General features: G+C 43.1%; 1 protein-coding gene across 4 annotated transcripts in view; it reads right to left on the bottom strand.

Annotated features, from left to right (window-relative positions):
* LOC122759595 (ankyrin repeat and fibronectin type-III domain-containing protein 1) overlaps window positions 1-19,776 on the bottom strand; it is a 133,502-nt gene that overhangs the window by 17,479 nt on the left and 96,247 nt on the right. For all 4 annotated transcript variants that reach the window (XM_044014527.1, XM_044014528.1, XM_044014526.1 and 1 more), the window contains 3 exons: window positions 18,688-18,810; window positions 6,501-6,720; window positions 5,652-5,859 (listed from right to left, as the gene is read on the bottom strand). In XM_044014527.1, the coding sequence (XP_043870462.1) occupies window positions 5,652-5,859; window positions 6,501-6,720; window positions 18,688-18,810 (551 nt within the window). The remainder of the gene's footprint in view (window positions 1-5,651; window positions 5,860-6,500; window positions 6,721-18,687; window positions 18,811-19,776) is intronic.

Raw genomic sequence — 19,776 nt, 5'->3', positions numbered from 1 at the left:
TTAGCGGGTTTGTGTGCGCCAAATACCAAGCAGATACCAAGTTATAGAGCGGTGTTGCTAACAGCGGCTAACAATAGCTAGCCCAGTGGTTCTCAAACTTTTTCTGTCGGGCCCCCCTTTGGAGGGAGAAATTTCCCGGGGGCCCCGCAACGCTCACGAAATTGTAACAATGTGTCAAGTATAACATTTACTGAATAATAAAATAACAATTTTTTAGCATTTTGTAGCTATACAAATGCTGTCCCCTGCCAACGTTTTGAGACACAACACACATTGTTCCGTTCGGCTGACGTCGGCTTGTTGTTCATTCAATCATTGCAAAGTTTTCTCTTTGCCCCTCAGAAACTGCCCTATTATCTAAACCTTGTCACCAGTGTAGATTTTGTTTGTGGGACGTCACATAAATGAGTCCGGGTTACAACGAGACCAAAGGTTCCGCCTGCTAAACTTAAGTTAGGACTTAAAAACCTCAGTACAGTCACTCCCAGTTCCAAGTTCTCAGTTCTGATGTAAATGGAATGCAGCATAAATTGACTTGAACACCGTGAGGAATGTTTGCTGTGTGTTTATACAGTAAAAAAAAAAAGCTTAGCATTTGCTATAGAATGAGACTCCAAGAGCAAATGTAAAATACCGTATGTGAGCAGTTGATAGTAAAATCTCATGATTGTTGTTCAGAACCATTTAATCCAAAGGGTTAAGATAATCCAATCAGTATTGCGTTGGTTGGTCTCATTATCAAATGGTTCACATATGGCTTTACTGATACTGTGAGGAATTTACTGCACTGCTGCAAAATGCTTTTGCAGGCCTCGCGTTGACTTTTATGTCTCTGTCGGGGTGAGACGTTGCGGTCGATTCCTAAATAAACTTGAATTAATGCGATGACATCATCCAAGAGATGCCACAGAGAAACGGGGCAGTGAAAGTGAGAGAAGTTATTCTTCATGTGCCGTTATGAGGGAGCGCAGACATGGTGGTAACGTGTGCGGCCACTGTGAGTATATACAGTATGTGTGTGTGTAAATGAGGTATTTATACTGTATAAGACAAACTCACACAGCGTCCAGCACACAAAGCAGGGTTAGGGGGGATTTACTAAAGCAATGTTACGCACACAGAAGCACAAACACACTGCTGAAACTGTGTTCCACTTGCATCGTAAGTGTTATTTTATTTTACAGTTTATTTTATCTTGGCTTATATTTATTCTGCTGTATTTTACTGCTATTCTGTAGTTTTTTAGTTGTAGATTTATATATTATATTTTTAACACTTCCCAGCCCCACTCGTGTCCCTGGGCAGGTGCGTGTGAATGGGTGAATGGTCAAACTGTGAGCATTCACCATCCATACCAAATAAAAACATGGCAATGATGAAGTCACTGGCCGACACAAACAGGTCAATGAAAGCTGATAAGATCAGGACAGACAACAGTAGCGTACTGTCCTTCCTCGGTGGCTGGAGTGTTTGAGGCTGCTGTGTGTCTGTGTTTAGTCTGTGTGGTCTGTGTTTGTTCATTGTAGATTCCACTGTTGAGCGTTAGATTCCACTGTTGACAGTAAGTTTAAAGCTCCGTGTTAAAATGTCCATCTGGGTGTTTCATTCTGCGGCTGTCTCCGTGTCTCCTCAGTGGCTGAGAGCCTCTCCTTGACTGTGAGATTCTTTTGTGGGTGTCACTTTTGTTGTTCTCTTCAGCCACTTGTGTGAAAGTCTTCAAGGCGGTTTGTCACTTGTCACCTAAGAAGAGGTAAAGGAGGTTGGAGTTGAATTTTAAGGGATTCTCAATCGAACTCTTCAAAAATCCTTCTTGAATTACAATTCAAGCCGTTCCATTGCCTCAAAGCAGTTTCAGATGTGCCATGATTAGTCCTTATTTCACATGAAGGCAAAGCATATTAAAGGGCTTGTTCTATTGAGAACCATTGAGGGCTTTGTTAACGTGTATATGAAGGAGACTGGTTTGTCTGCTAACCACACACTCTGAAGTCGAGCGTGTCCACATAAACAAAAGCATCGGTTGTGTTTCTTGAGGGAAAACGTGCAACACACACGACTTCAGAGGACATTACAGTCCTGTCAGTCTCTTTAAAATGAAATTCACACTTTCAGCCATGACGTTGGATCCTGGCTGAACCCTCTATCAAAGCTGATTAACACCATTCCAACACCTATGGTTGCTTTGCTCCGGGATGACAATTAAGACTCAGAGGAAGAAGAAGACACAGTTACAGTGTCACAGTGGTTGCTATTTGGTATGTTTGACTGTAGTCCGTCTTTCAATCGATCTTTCAGTTAATCCAAATGACGAAATAAAAAATATTGAGCCCTGACGCGCTGCAGGCAGGAATTGACGAAGACTAGTTTGCTTTCCCACAAATGCCGATTGGCGCTGAAGCCGAAAAACAACCTGCATGCTTTGCAGAGTCCTTAAACCCTTTAACCAGAGATAACCAAGTAAACTGGTCCAAACCCGCTTTAACTTGTTCAAACAGAGGGTTTGCAGTCCCTTCTTGAAGACTTAATGTAATGGTAAATGGTCTGTATCTTTACACCACAGTTTTGCCATTCACTCATTCACTCATTCACTCATTCACTCATTCATTCATTCACTCATTCACTCACACTTTCATACAGCACATTTTCTGTCACTCATCTCTCATACTCAGTCACATGCTGCTGCTACATCCGTCAGGAGCAACACGGGGGTTAAGTGTTTTACCCAAGGAAACATCGACATGAAGACCAGTGAAGCCGGGAATCAAACTCACTACCTCTGAGTTGAAAGACGACTCGCTCTACCACTGAGCTACTGTCACCCTTACCGAACATCTTAATCTTAACATTAAAATTTTGGGACAATACGGAAACACACACACATACACTCCCATTCATCTGTGTTATCCCTAACCTCATTAGGACCAGGTTTTGGTCTCCATGAGGATGACTGGTCCTGACAAGAGCAATGTTTATGCCAGATGAGGTCCTAAAGAGGTAACAAATACAAGAACACACACACGACGCGCGAGGCAGAACCTCATTTCTGAGGAGCTGGTTCAGGGTTTCGAGGATTGAGGATTGATATTGTGGTTGGTTATGGTTTGGGACCAGACTTTGGTCTGACTGTTGAAGTGAACGTCAATGTAGAGTCCTTACAAGGACAGCTGCACTAACCTGTGTGTGTGTGTGTGGGTAGAAACACAAACAGCCGAGGAGCCTGACTGGCGAGTTTTAATCATTAACAGAAGAAAGGAGCTGAGACTCAGCAGAACACAGACAGCGGAGTGCTTACAAAGATGACTAATACTGCATCATGATTACCAGCCCTTCATCATGTAATATGTTTCCACTGGCGGCAGAGAACGGGGGGAATGTGGGGGTTCATCAACATGTTTCAAAGGTGTGTGAGGTCGTTGTGTTGAGTTGAATCTAATAATACGGAGCTGTTGTTCTCACAAGCATCACAACAAATCTACGTACCGCAGTCTTTGAAAGTTTCCGTGATTAAAGCCCCACCCACTCCCGACCCTGATGTTCTGGCTAATTATCGTCCTATAACTAATCTCCTGTTCTTTTCTAAAAGTTCTTTGAGGACTTCCAGTCAGGTGTTCAGTCATAGCACGGAAACAGCACCAATGGATTGTATCTATACTGGCACGGCATCTTTTCAGGAGATATCTCCGTCCACACGCTGAAGACCCCTGAAAACGCTGTAATACATATGCCAGGACTGTAAGTGGCGCTGTAACGTTACACCAAGAAGAACGAGAAGAAGACGTTGTAAACATTAGATATGATAACAGAAACAGAGATTTACATTTACAGTTTGTGCTGTTTCCGTGTGCATATTTAGCGACTTTATAGACCACTAGTGACTTTTGTTTATTATTAGTGACAAATTTAGCAACTTTCTGTCGTAAACCTAAATACTTTACGAGAAGGAAATGCACAATTCTGCCACACGAGTGAGATCCATCTAACTGTATTTACTGTGGATGTCGGACACACACACACACACACACACACAGAGGAGCAGCACACACACACACACAGTCATAGGACACAGACACACACACAGAGGAGCGTAGCACGCACACACACACACACACAGTCATAGGACACAACACACAGAGGAGCAGGCACACACACACACACAGTCATAGGTGACAGACACACAAACAGAGGAGCAAAGCACACACACAGTCATAGGACACAGACACAGACAAACACACACACACACAGTCATAGGACACAGACACAGACAAACACACACACACACACAGTCATAGGACACAGACAGACAAACACACACACACACACAGTCATAGGACACAGACATACAGAGGAGCGCAGTGCACACACACACACACAGTCATAGGACACAGACACAGACACACACACACACAGTCATAGGTGACAGACACACAAACAGAGGAGTGCAGCGCACACACACACAGTCATAGGACACAGACACAGACACACACACACACAGTCATAGGACACAGACACAGACACACACACACACACACATAGGACACAGACACACACACACACACACACACACAGTCATAGGACACCATCGCAGGGCCACACATAGAGACAAATAACCATTCACTCTCAGTCAATTTAGAGGGACCACTTAACCTAATCCCCATATTGCATGTTTTTGGACTGTGGGAGGAAGCCGGAGAACCCGGAGAACACCCACGCACACACAAAGAACCTTGCTCCAACCGGGTCTCAAACCTCGGTCTTCTTGCTGCAAAGGCAAGAGTGCTCACCACTACACCAACCGTGTGGCCCCACCCTGGACAAGATGATGAAGGTAATTGTTATAAAAGCGGCCATGACATGGTCCTATCTCACTTCTATGTGAGATATGGAGGTGTACTTACAAACATGAAGTGGTTTTTATGGTCAAAAACGTCCTAGTCGAGAACACCCGCAGAACACGGACTGTCTTGTGATTGGCCAGTTACCTGGAAGTGACGTCTTTGGCACGTCAGCTCTCAGACCCGCAGCTCCCCCTCTGGAAAAGCAGATGCACCGCTAGCAATGATCAAAACATTGAGTAATGAGCCAGAGTCTGAGCCAGAGTCAGAAGACCCTGTGACAAGTGAAAGACTGCCGCAGGACGCCTGGAGCATGGATAACGCTGTGGTTACCGAGATGATAAACACAAATACAAATGATACACCAGCGTAGCCTGTAGCTTAGCCTGTAGCCAGCTATCGCTAATGCTAAACGACAAAACAAGCACGCAAAGACAGTTATATACGTATTGTTGGCTCCTTCACCTAAAGGACTCCTTCCTTTAGGTGAAGTTTGGTGCTGTGTCCTGTTTTATGCCGTTCCGCTTCGTAGAGCTCAGGAAAACAATCAAACCCTGCGCTCTCAGCAGTGGCTGAACTGATTGTTATGGACTTTTAGGGCTTCATAAACGAGGTCATGACGCAGATACACACAAAAATGCAGCGTTAATTGGCACTTCCGGGCTATGGGATCTTTAATGTTATCTATTTTTTGAAATGCTCCTGGTCTCTGTCTCTCCTCCATCTTCTTCTCTCCTTTCCATTCTCTCCTCCACTTACTGTATAGTGTGTGTATTGATTATCTGCATTATCACCAACTCTTCACGCTTCTCTACTCACAGTGAGGACTCTCCTTGGCACCGGCTCGCAGTAGCAGCTTGGCCATGGGAACATTGTTGGTCATGACGGCGATATCGAGCGGCAGAAGACCCTCACTGTTTGGGGTGTTGAGGTCCAGCTCCTCCAGACTGTACTGGGAGAGGAGCAGCTGTACCAGGTCCAGCTCCTGGTGCTCCACTGCCTCGAACAACGCTTCGTTACTCTGGAACTGAGGTGCAAAGAGGTTTTTCCCACAATTATCGCACAGTACCTCAGAAGGTAAAAGAGACAATGAAGATGATCTACACCAGGGGTGTCAAACATATGGCTCGCCGGAGGGTCCGATCCGACCCGAAGGATGACTAACTTTTCAGTTCCAGATACCTGTGGCTGAATGTTTTATTCCACTGTGATCTGTAAGTTGTCATGCACGTGTTTGAATGGTAAACTTTGGCATAATATTGTTGAAATTGCGCTTATTTTTTCCATCTTTGTTCGTCATATGTTTTGTTAAGATAATGAAATGTAAAACAAAGAGAACAATTTGGAGATGTTGTTGTTTTTAAGGTTATAATGCTGTTGTTTTGAGTTTGACACCCCTGATACACTACCCTGATGTTTCACTGTCTATGTCTGTCACATACTGCACAAACACGACATCCTCTTCCTGTTCTTCCAATATTTGCACAGGATCATATACAGTAGAGGATTATGAAAGTATTTCAGGGATATTTAAGTATATTTTCCTTTTATAACCCTTTCACGTGTGAGATGCAGCATGAGTGACACAGTCCACCTGCAGCCAAGTCACTATATATTTTCCTTGACTATTTTTAGACTACAATGTTCTTTCTCCCCTCCCTGACTTACGATGGTGGTTTTGCGCAGCCTCTCCTTGTGTCCTCCCCGTCCTGACACCACACTGTCCTCCACGGCCGGGGGGTTGGTGCCCACCCGGAACTTTCCAGACAAGTTGCGGTACAGGCGGCGGGCTGCGCTTGGCGAGGACAGGCTGGCTGTCTTGCGGGCTGGGACTGGCTGGTGGGCCTGGTCCCCCCTCATGGGTTGTGTCATTTTTGCAGAGTCAGCCCTGGAGGAGAGACAGGTGGGTAAGTGTGAGTGGAACATGATGACATTTTCATTCAGCATGCAGACCATGTGATCACTAGGGATGGGAATCGAGCACCGTTTCGCACTGAATCGATTCCTCTGAACCGTCAGAATGCCTGCTCAATGATTCCGCTTATTGGTTCCGCTTGTTGCAAATGCGTCATGACGTCACACACGCGCTGCGTTGTTTTGGTTTACAGCGCAGCAAACATGGTTTTTTGTCTGAATCAATTCATGTGAAAATCAGATAGTAAAGCGCGTTAATACAAACAAACACATGTGTACTTATTCCTTCACCCAATAAGAATCGATAAGAGAATCGATAAGAGAATCGATAAGAGAATCGATAAGAGAATCGATAAGAGAATTGATAAGAGAATCGATAAAAGAATTGATAAGAGAATCGGTAAGAGACTTGATAAGAGAATCGATAAGAGAATCGATAAGAGAATCAATAAGAGAATCGATAAAAGAATTGATAAGAGAATCTGTAAGAGAATCGATAAAATAATTGATAAGAGAATTGGTAAGAGAATTGATAAGAGAATCGATAACAGAATCGATAAGAGAATCGATAAGAGAATCGGTAAGAGAATCTATATGAGAATCGATAAGATAATCGATAAGAGAATCAACAAGGAGCGGATCGATAAGCAATATCCATAATGGAATCAGAATCGTTAAATTCTTATCAATTCCCATCCCTAGTGATCCCTCACTTGCACATAACAATAGTTTATACCTTTAGAAAAGATCACAAGTCTCGTGACCAACTGTTACAAGTGCGCTCTCTAAGGCAAAACCCATTCACACCTTCACTGTGATCTGCTGCTCCAGTGATAATTTGATGTCTGGACAATTGGCATTTAAGTGAAACCTTTAATGATCTCTAACTCTGATGAAGGCATAAGATTGCAAAATGAAAAATATATTATTCAAGCCCCGGTCCCTTGTGATCCCCGTTAGCTCAGCGAGTGAGGAATTGCACATTAAGACCAGAGTCCTGAGTTTGACAGATAGATCCATGTGTTCATTTCTTATTATTATATTATCTGAGTCTAGATCAAATTCTTTTAAAACAGTGCATTTGTATGTAACTTTCCCTTTTAAAAAAAAAAGAAATGTGTTAAGGTCACAGTTTCAGATCTGACCCGTGGTTTATGGCGTGTTAATAGGATTGACCGTAACTCACTTCATTCATTCTGCACTGGCAGTGGTGAGCTTCACTGTAAAAGAGCCACATATTGTGCCACTCCCCCCTCCGGTGTGTCATGGGAACTATGCAGATGATGGTGAATGTCTGGGTCGAGTCTGGAACATGATGCTGTCACACACTCAGCTGCTGAAGGAAATGTCATCAGGACTCTGAAGGCGATGGTGACAGAGTCCGTGACAGGGCAGCGAGATAAAGAGCAGACTTTTCAGCGCCCTTCTTTCCTTCTGTTCATCCTTCGCCTCCTAATGAATGTGTTCCTCTTTTTTTTTATCATCTTCTCACCCCTCTGTAGAGGCCGGCCTTTCACTCATCCCCTTTATCTCTTCATTGTCCTTTTCTTTCCTCCTCACACCTCTCCTCTGGATGTGATGCAGCTTTGAATCCCCATGTTATTGCAGTATGATTTAAAACAAGACCAATGTGTTACAACCCCCTGGTCGCCTTCACACCCACAAACTTCTATCAGTGACCTTAGTATGCAGGTCAAAAGCAAAGCTCAGGTTCAATTGAACATGTCGCTGTTAGACAGGCCGTGCAGTGATGACTCCACCCACGTGGAGAAGGTACTTTTTTAGTGGTGCAGATGCAACCTAAACCGTGGCGTGGCGAGCCGGTGGAAATATGCAAATATACTGCTACTTTTACTGATAATAGCACTTCTGTTGTGTTTGTTTCATAATAAATCAGGTGCACTTTTTCAGGAAAAAGGAAAAAAAGTGACTTGACACATGAAAGCGATCAGTGCCGGATAAAAAACTCGACGCTCACTCCTGCAGTGTGAACTCACAGTGAGAGGGAACGTTGTACCACGAAGCACCTGATCCAGAGATCAGGATAAAAACTACAGGCCTTTGCAGTCAAGGACCTACACAACAACTTGCCAGGGGGAAAAAATAGAGTTTTTCAGAGCTGATGTGAAAAAATCTATTTCATTTATATGAGCTATACTATATACTATTATGTCTGAAATGATTCAAATAAAGGTGATTCAGGTGATTTCTGACACGAATGCAAGCAGCAGATGTTTTTGTGCTGAAACTGCTCAAGTCCTGAAGTGACAGCCACAAAAGTAAATAAAGAAAGTAAATAAATAACTGGTGGGTGAGTCCAGGACCTCATATCATGTGCCAAGGAGTATCACACGGGCCAAAAGCAGATTTGTCAAGGTGAGAACATCTGTAGGAAAAATGTTATTTATACTCCCGCCCTGCTCCTCCACGGACGTGTGGGCCCACATGAGCACAAATACACACACGCACACACACACACACACACAGTCCATACAACAGCTGACATTGGCCCACATTGTAGACTTAAAGCAGCTCCAAGCCCCCCGCAACAAGCCTTTTTTTCACAAAGCCTATACACCTAAAATACCCCTGATCCCCATCCCTTCCCGCTCTGTCCCCTCCATCTCCACTCTATCCCGTAATAGAGGACTTATTTTTGACATCCTCGTGTTCCCGGCTGGGCCTAATCTATTCCAGGGTTCCAGATAAAGTGCGGCAGGTATTTGGAATAATTTTTCCATGGGCCTGGCCCGGAAGATAAAACAAGAGATATATTTGTGATGCGTGTGCCAGTATCCCATTTCAAAGATAAAGCCCGTTGGAATCCAGGCCTAGGCTTATTGTTATTTGCCTGAGATGGAACAGATGACTTTTTCTCTGTCGGCAGGATTGTGCCCATCACTCTCTGATGACATTACAGTGTGTAACATGTGCTTTCAAAGAGATCCCGCATCCCACACAAGAGTTTGGAATCTCATTCTGAAAATGACACGCTCCCCACCCTACGTGAAAGATAAACGGTGTATATAATAGAACACAAAAACCTCACGATCACTAACCCCATAGATCCCTTTGGTGGAAGAAGTCACTCCAGCACCAGCAACAACTGCTTATGCTGCAAAGAAACCAATGGAATGGAATGGAATTAGATTTGTGTCAATATTTTCCAACAACACTTTTTCAGAAGCAAAAAAATATTGATTTAATCATTGAAAAATATACAATTTTATTGTTTGAAAGTACATTTCGTTAGCCTAATAGCATAATTGCCCAAGTCATTTTTTTGGTAACTGTGATATCTGCCTAACTTAACTCTCCTACCACGCCCTACTTTCAAATATGACTTAGGCAACTATGCTATTAGGCTAACGATTTGTTCTTTGCGATCCCTAACTTGTCGTTTGCGCTCCCTGAAGTGTTATTTGCGCCGTGGATTTTTGTTTGCCTTAGGAAGCTGTCTGCTGATTGGCTACTGAGTTTTGGAACACAAGCTTGACGCTATCGCTGTCCATCTGGAACACGTTCCCCAAGTGTTAAAGAACACTTCAGGGAGGGCAAACAACACGTTAGGGATAGCAAAGAACAAATGTATTTTCAAACAATAAAATAGTATATTTTTGAATGATTAAATCAATGTTTTTTTTGCTCCTGAAAAAGTGTTGCTTGCGTCGTGAAAAGTATTGTTTGAAAATATTGACACAAACCTAATTCCATAAAAAATGTCCCAACAGCGCCGTTAATAAAGGTCAAGTGACAAGAAGGAGTTAGCTTAGCCCCGAAGCAGCTCAAGTTTAGCCTCCCACGACAATGCAAAGCACCCAGTCGCCAGTGCAGCCACAGCTAACGTTAGCAGCGAAGACGTTAGCATTTTAGCGAGCCATAGCAAAGCTCTTGGCCAAACTAAACTGGAGGAGAGAACAAGACTGCGACCGACGGGCTACTTTATATAGATTTTATTAGTACTTTCTAATTATTTGGAGTTTGACAAAAGAACACAGCGGAATGTAAAAGGCTGCATCTGTTCAAGTTTGTTAAAACAATAAATGACTTCATAAAGCCACTTTCTTTTGATCTGCCACAATAATGTAATAATGAATTTAAATGAATATACCTCAAGTTAAGCAATATTTAGGTGAGATTATATAAGAGATTAATAGATCAATTAATTACAGATTAATAATTAATTAATCTCTCTCTTTTTTTTTTAAATCTCTTGACAGCACTAATAAAAATACAACAGTCGGACAATAAACCAAAGTTTCAGAGATGGTGCGATTGTCTCAGGCTATCTATAGATTTTATATGTAGAATTTGAATAACGTGTGGATGAAAGTCATGCAGCCTCAGATTCTGAGGTGCTGAAGAGCTGAAGGTCGCACTTCCATGAAGTTCAGAGACCACATCATCTGTAGAAACACCCTCCACCCCATGGCTGCAATGCAAACTGATTAATACAAAATAAAATAAAATAAGAGCACCAACACAAAGTCATATTGTATATCACACAGTTTGTGTTCTGTTTGTTCTAAGAAAGCAACGTGGAAGAATCCAGGCTCCACATCAAACACACTCAGCCTGCTACAGTGAGCCCAGATCTTCTCTTCACAAAGCATCTGCATTATGAATTAGTATCACAGTGTATTTACACAAACAGTCCCTGGGACAGTGAGGCGAGTGTAAACAAAGACTTCACAACATGTCTAGACGTTTTACTGTTTAAATACAAGTCAAGATGGGAAAAGACTTGTGATTGAAGACAATCGGGAACAAGCGGCTCTGCAGAAGTGTCTCAAGCTCTGGAGCCACGAGTGAGCGGCTGACAGAAGCACAACACACAGATGCTCCAAAGAAAAGTGTGGGAAATGATGCTACAAACAGTAAATACAACAGTAAAGAAACAACAAATGAATGCCATGTCCAGCACAGAGCTGCAACAAGCGTCATTTTATTATTATTAATGAACTAATAAAGTAATCACCCACTTTTGTGATTCATGTGTATGAGCATTTAGGTTTATAAACTAAACAACAGTGATTTTAGCTTCTTAAATGTGATGATATTTTAGTTTTATTTGTCCCACTGTGAAATTACACATTTGGACAGTGGCCTAACCAAAGTCCAACCTTAACCTAACCCCAATTCAAATCTTAACCAGTTCTTCTACAGTGAGCTTCAGTCTCATCAGGACCAGACTTTGGGCTCCAGGAGCGAAAAAAAATGCACAATCACAAAATTCCAGAGGTAGAATAGAAATGAAAAGAAGACAGAAAAACAAAAGTCAAATAAAAACACATATTCACTCATTCTCATTCTGTTTTTCAATCATTCTGTATCATTCTGAACAACGCAATAAACGTCGTAAAAAAACGTAGTCTTAAGGATGGCAATCTGCAATTGAATCCGCTCTTGAAATTACAGATAAAAGCCCCTTTTATTTTATTTTTTCATTTATAACTCAATAGAAATGAATTATTTCTTTAAACTTAAAACTGTTGAATGAATTAACGCATTAACACATAAAATCATTTCCCTTCTCTCTTGCCGCTCCTGTGGACAGAACGCAGCTCAGTTGTGAAGAAGAACTGATATATTTATTGCATATATATATATATATACATATATATATATATAGGATATTACACTATAAAACACGGCCACTGGTCATCTGCATGTGTTTTGCCCTGGTAGACAGCGAGTGATGTGTTGTCACTTTTCAGCACCTGTGTGGTGAACAGCTCTCTTCTGATTTTATTGACTGTGCCAACCAGGCACATATTTATAATGTTTTACTGACAAAGAATGCAACATTAGTATTTATCACGTCATTTATTTAGCTAATATGATAATATAAAATACAAATTAAAAGTCATTTTTTGCCTAAAGCACTCTTGGGGACAGGTGTGACCTTACCTCATCACAACTATAATACTGCTCATTCAGTGTAAATGTGCTGATGTCACACCAGTCAGGCTGTTCTCTCTGTTACTGGTGTTTTTGTGAAACCCAGTGATAGCGGACATTATGTCATTCGAGCAACGTTAGCATCTCTTGCTACAGAATAGCTCGCGTGACATCAGACAGCAGGTGTGTCCAGCAGGTCCACCGTGCCTCGCCTTCAACTCTTAAAGTGAAGCGAGCGAGTGCAGCATCACTGGAACACCGAGTGAAAAGATGGGGAAATATACACTCACTCACTCACTCACACAAACAGGCGCAAGTATGAACACTCACTCACTCACTCACTCACTCACACACTCTTCTTACAGAGTACCCTGGCTGCTCTAAATGTGGCTTGTAGAAGGAAATTCTGAAATCTGAGTCTTGGCACCAGACAGGCTGGAAGCAAGAAGGCAAGCTGCTGGACTCACACAGAGAGAGAGAGAGGGGAGAGAGAGAGAGGGAGGGGAGGGAGAGAGAGAGATGGAAGGGCAAGGGGGGTCAGTACAACAAGAATTGTTATAGCTGTACCCTTTCTTTGGATCTTATCAGCTTATAGGCAACATGAGGCCCACCAGCACTGATCTGTAGCACCCACACTCACACGAGTTGGCATGGCAACACAACAACTGCAGCAGACTTACACACACACACATACTGTATATGCACATATACACGTGCGCACAATGCACAGTGATATTATTCTCACGTGTGTGTGTGTGTGTGTGTGTGTGTGCAAAAAAAATCACAAAAACTTGGGTGACTATAAAAGCCAGTGCTAAGATCATTGGCACCCAAGTTATACACATGTGTCTGAGGCCAAAGTTCATCAAATCCTGTGGGCTCTCTGCTTTTATTTATGCTTTATAACACACACACACACACACACACACACACACACACACACACACACACACGAGTGTCTTTGAAGTGAGGGCTGTGTGCATAATGAGGGCGTTGGAATGAACTGTGGACAACAGGTATAGTAAACCATACCATACCATAACTGCCACATGAAGACGCTCTCACTGCCCTCTATCACTCCTCTAATGACACCGCCATTTATCTCGCTCTCCGTTTTATCTTCTGCTCTTCCTCTCACTCTCGCTCCCTCGGGAGAGCGGCAGAGGAAGAGTGGGCGGTCCCCTGTATGTTTAACCTTTGAAGTGGGCCTGCTGTGCCAAGCGAGGCCTGCCACCTGTTGGTTCTGTGTGTGTCCATGTGTTGTGTGTGCACACAGAGGTAAATCTCTCTAATTTTGATGGGGTGGGGTGGGAGGGGGGGGGGGTTAGGGTCCGATGTTCTCAGGAGGGGGGAGGTGGGGGAGGCTTCCAAGGTGGGATCACGCTCACACACAAGAATACATACAACCCCTCCTCTGTCATGGGCTTGGTGACACCATGTCTCCCACGGCGATTGTGGGTCCAGCCTGGGTGGCTCCAGGCCCTCTGTGTGTCTTTCAATGTGTGTGTGTGTGTGTGTCACACCAAAGGGGTCCCTGTCTGGGCCACCATATGCAATACACCCAGCCAGTGAGAAAAGAGAGGTGGGGGCAACCCCTGGCCACCAAAGCCACCAGCTGGCCCATTCTCTCAGTCACACGCCGGCCGGGCGCCATGTTTATCTGAAGTAGCAATGGAGGCAGTTGGTTGGCTGTGTGTGTGTGTGTGTGTGTGTGTGAGAATAGCATGATGCATACTGTCACAGTCATACATGGGCACTCACTAAACCCAGACCTGTTGTCTACCATGGTTTAACCTGAAGCATAAACATCACAGTGTCAGTAGGACTCGACGATGACGTGAAACTCATCGTCGAGTGACTAGTCGCCGAGTCACGTTTACGTCGACGATCAAATTTAATAGTCGACGTAATCGTTTCTTTTTCAAAGCTTTGTTTTTCTCTCTAAACTGCCGCCGCGCAGTAGTCGTGATGTCAGCGTCACGGCTAGCCGGCAACGGTGCTCGACAGTTCGGGAGCATTTTTACCAAAAATAAAAAGAAAAGAATGTACAATGGAACTTCCATGGCAGCACGACGGCGATGCACGAGCATCTGAAGAGGAAGCACGTCGTGGCTGATTCCATTTCTGACGAAGAGGGACAGTCGTCTCGCTAAGCTAATTGGCTAGTTAGCTGGTAAACTGAACGTCAACAGTGAGCTACTAAACATTAATATTAACGATAACGATTTTTACTTATGTAATGTGTTTTGCTGTAACGCTATAACAGAGAATAGTAACAGAAATGTGATAACGCTAATGTTGTATTATATATATTAATAGTGCATAGTTTTTGCTTCCATTTTACAAAGCGCTAAACACTTACAGCTAAAACATGCTAAAGGCCAGAGTTGTGCCTTCATCTTATTGTATTTTATTTATCACATTAAAAAATGTTGAATGAACTATCATCTTAATGTATTTTTAGTTAGCACATACCTTAAACACTTCAAACTGGAAGCTAATGACGCTGCGGCGTCGGTGACTCGTTGATTATCAAAATAATCGTTTGCGGCGGCCGAGGTTTGACCAACAAGAACCAATCAGTCAGTGGATGTATCTTCATCGTCAGCTGACTGAGTGACGTGTGAGGGAGAGGAGAAAGCAAAAGAGAGGAGCCATGCTGACCCTTTGACCTCTCGTCTCTCCACACACACACACACACACACGTTAACCCTAAACAGCTAATAACTAATCAATACCTTAAAATGACCACAACTCCAATCTAACGTAACCAGCACCTCTGCCTCATATGGACCAGGTTTTAGTCCCCATGAGGACTAATGGTCCTGACAAGGCCGAGGTCTTAAAGAACACACACACACACAATGACACACCACATTAACTGTACAGTTCTCTTCTCACACCCTCTCCAAAGTGACAGTTGTCTCTCTCTCTCTCCCATTGTCTCCCTCCATCATCGTTTCACTCTTTCTTTCCATCTACTCACTTTTCAATCATTCACCCCCCCTCCTCCCTCCTCTCCCCTCCCTTTCCTCCAATTCTAGCTTATTTCAGTCCTCTCTGACACCCCGACCAAACATCCCTCCCCTCTCTCCCCACTGTCTCCGTGCTGAGTTGAGGTCTGGAGTGGAAACCAGAGTATCAAGTCGAAGACACACAGGACAAGAGGGAGCCAGCCTCATAAATCTCCTATAGTGCGGCCCACAGCATCCACAGTCAAGAACACAGAGTGTGTGTGTGTGTGTGTGTGTGTGTGTGTGTGTGTCTATAGCAGGCTGTGGGGACACATTTTGATTCAAACCTATCTTTATAAGTCGTATAGATTTTCTTCTTTCCACCTCAACACTGCGTACAATCCTCCACCCCCCCCTTTCCCTGCAGCCCGTACCCTGGAGCTCATTTACTATGATTACAATAACAATAACACAGCCATTATCTTTTATTATCACATTTTCCCAAGGCCCTGCCAGCTCGCACACACACACACTGATGAAGTTACAGCACAGATCCTCGTGTCAGGCGCTTGTATATGGGCCTGCCTTGGCCTCCAAGTCCCTTAATAGTCACAGTTCCTTTGGGTATCTGAGACGGTGTGAAGTTGAATAGACAGTAAAGTGTTAAGTCACCTTAAACTGCCTTAGAGAGCCACTGGTGACGTAATCCTTCATATCACTCTTTCTGATTAAAAGTGAGAGAGGAGGGGGCAGACGGGGTGGAATTAAATATCAATTTACGACCAGTTATGGATGGATAACACATTTCAGGGATTATTACTTCTCCCGCCTGTCTGAGGACAGAAAATTCATTAAGGCACCGACAGTAGGGACGCGCCCCGCGATAGCATGTGCGAATAAATGTAATGTTTTGTATCGTCGTGTCACAGCAGACGAAAATGCACATTTTCTTCAGCGTGCAAAATAAATCGTAACAAAATAACAGTTGTTTTGGCCGCAAGCAGAGATCTACTCGATAATATAGAGCCAATATTGGCCATTATTGATATTGTGCTGATAATATTGTGAATCATTACAAGACACTATCTAATCTGTGCTGCCTTTAAAAATGAGGACGACAACGAATAACACTGGCAGGGACTCAAATAATGCTGACTGTAAACAAAAGTAGCTGTAACCACGGTAACAGATTTGTCAGGGACTCAGTTTATGCTGCATTCCATCGACATGGAAACTCAGAGGCGCGAGTGATGTCACCATGATGAAAAAGTTATGACCCAACACTGGGTCACTGTTAGACCGGCCCAGCAAGATGGGTTGGTCCATTTTAACAGATGAGTTAAATATTCTACACAAATGCTGAGTTACAAATTAAATTGAATGAATTCAGATTAAGTCTAACACATTACACTACTATCCATAAGAAAATAAATTGCAGTACCCAGATCTATAAAACTGTTAAAACCACAAACCTATAACACAATACATGCTAGATGTGGTTATGCAAAGCATATATTATGTAATAAACACTTAATCTAAAAATGTATTATTGCAAAATATCATTCAGGTTACTGGTTATTCTACAGTTAAAAATGTAAGTGGACAATGAATAAACTATGTTACCTGGATAAAGAGGTGGAGAAGTGTCATCTTTTTGTACCATGCTGTGTTGTTGGTCACAATTATTGTCTCAAATGACCACAAACAGATTATTATTATTATACCTCCCCCGGTGTATCTGTTTATTTGTCTGTCTTTTGTCAGGTCTCCACTGGAGGCAGTATATCGCGTCCTTCATAGTTACAGGTGCAGGTAATGGGGCGGAGGATTATACGGTCAACACCTCTGTGTCTGCAGGAGGGCTGGACGGTCGCTGTACTGACCCTTGTTCGAAATCTTCATCTTCGCTATTAGGCCAGAAAAAGCTGCGTCATGTCGAGCTGTTAGAGATGACACAGCACTCCTGACCTCGGTTCACCTCCGACGAGCGTGACTCAACCCTAAAACTTTAAATGTCCAATACCCACTGTGTTTCATTAAAACCAGAACACATCAATCACGGCCTGCATTTTTAAAGGCCAAGCCCCTCTCTCCAGCAACATACCAGAGAAACATGAAGCTGTTAAAGTGGAGAGGACCTCACACTGCTCACGCACTCCACCACTCACACCATTAACACCGTGGACCACACATCACAGCGTCAGACCCAGACCACACAGTAGGCCCGACAAAAGACCTCATAAGACCTCATACGAGGTCCTCGCATAATTCCAGAGCACCTCCGAGGATCCCACACCTTCAAGTCCAAAAACCACAACGTAACTACTGCAGGGAATTAGCTCGACATTATTAAGTGCAAAGACGTGGTGAAGTTTTCTCAGTGATCAGGAAACTGTCAGGAAAGTGCCAAGAATATAGCAGGAAATTAAAGGCGTGGGGGGGGGCGGGAGGCGGGGGGATTCCCAGATGGACAGACGGCAGCATAGACGGGTTGATAAACAAGTGGAGGCCAGGCAACAAGAGGGAAGACTGGGAAGGATTCCCATGGGTGGGGATGAGAAGGAAGCCGTGTGATGGAAAGCTTTCAAACTCCTTTCATCGGCTGCCTGAAGACCGGAGCTTTACAAGAGCAAGATGAGCCGGCGCCACTGGAGCTGCTTGGCAATCTTCAACGAAACCCAGACGCAGAGACAGAGCAGGACCCTATCACCGCTCTGCTCCGTCTCTGCCCCCACCCCCAACACCAGGCCCCTCATGTCTCACCCATCTCAGCCTTGACTTTGTGCACAGACACACACCACTGCAAGCACTCGCTGCATTTTGTCTCTTTGTTGTCAGCAGATGCTCTTTAAAAAAATAAGTCAATGTTCTGCTTTTTAAAGTCATTCCACCTCCTAATCACGACAGTCTGAACCTCAGTTCCTCCTGCCTGTCATCTGTGTTAATCACTCATGTTACAGCCTCCACGGTTGCTCCCTGCTGGCAGAGTGAGTGTCTACGTCTGTCCGTGATCAACGGCTCCATCCTCCACAATCCCAGCTGACACAGGGCCAACCTGGACACGTCCTATCACTCTTTGGTCTTACCAGTCCACACTTAGAGATCGCCGCCTGTAGGACGGATGTCTGTCTGAGGACGTCTTCTCTGTCTTGGCCGGACGCTCTTTGAGGGACAGGCGGTGCGTGAATTTGGAGATTCCTGACTCTAACCTGTGGGCGAGAAGAAAAGGAACTGTATGAGAAGAGAAATCTGCTGACTCATCATTCACTCGTCATATAAACAAATATGTTCTTATATTGTACTAAGAGACAGACATTCTGGCTTTGTCTACTGAATGTCGAGCAAACTTGATATTTATAAAAAAAAACAACAATTAACAAAGCTGCAGCTCTTAAGGGACACAACAGGTAAAAGAGAAAGCTGGGTTGTTGTTTTTTAAAACACATTTTAAGAGCCTCTAATGTGCTGCTAATGTCCCATTTCAACATTTCTCTCAAAATGAAAAAGAGGAAGTGTAATATTATCATTTCTCCATCTTCAGCCCAAGGCATATTAGTACTGTAGTACTGCTGAAAATATTACAATATGTGCATATGTATATATCTATATATATAGATATATATATATAGATATAGATATATATGTATATAGATATATATGTATATAGATATATATGTATGTATATATATCTATATATATATATATATATATATATATATATATATATATATATAGATATATATATATATGTATGTATGTGTATATATATATGTATATATATATATATAGATATATGTATGTATATATGTATGTATGTATGTATATATATATATATATATATATATATATATATATATATATATATATATATATATATATATAAAAAACAACAAGGCAAGAACATCCGGGAAACAAGAGAAAGTGTTTGTGTCTCCAGTAAAGAGTTGGTGTCATATCCAACAGCCATGAGCGCAGGTGTTAGCTGAATGCTATTTTGAATAAAGAATAAGACACGCCCACTTGTATACCGAAATCAACCGCGTGGCAAACAGAAAAACTGTGAATGCCAGGATTAAAGGCGATCCACGTAAACGTGGGAAGTGTAATTCTGCAGTTTCCCACAAGAGGGAGTGCTCTTGTGCTGAACGTGACTGTGATGCGACGGCGACAAAACA

The sequence above is a fragment of the Solea senegalensis genome, linkage group LG18 (assembly GCF_019176455.1).
Source record: "Solea senegalensis isolate Sse05_10M linkage group LG18, IFAPA_SoseM_1, whole genome shotgun sequence".
In the NCBI taxonomy this organism is placed as follows: domain Eukaryota; kingdom Metazoa; phylum Chordata; class Actinopteri; order Pleuronectiformes; family Soleidae; genus Solea; species Solea senegalensis.
The sequence above is the reverse complement of the archived record's forward strand: the minus strand, read 5'-3'. Positions and strand labels throughout refer to the sequence as shown.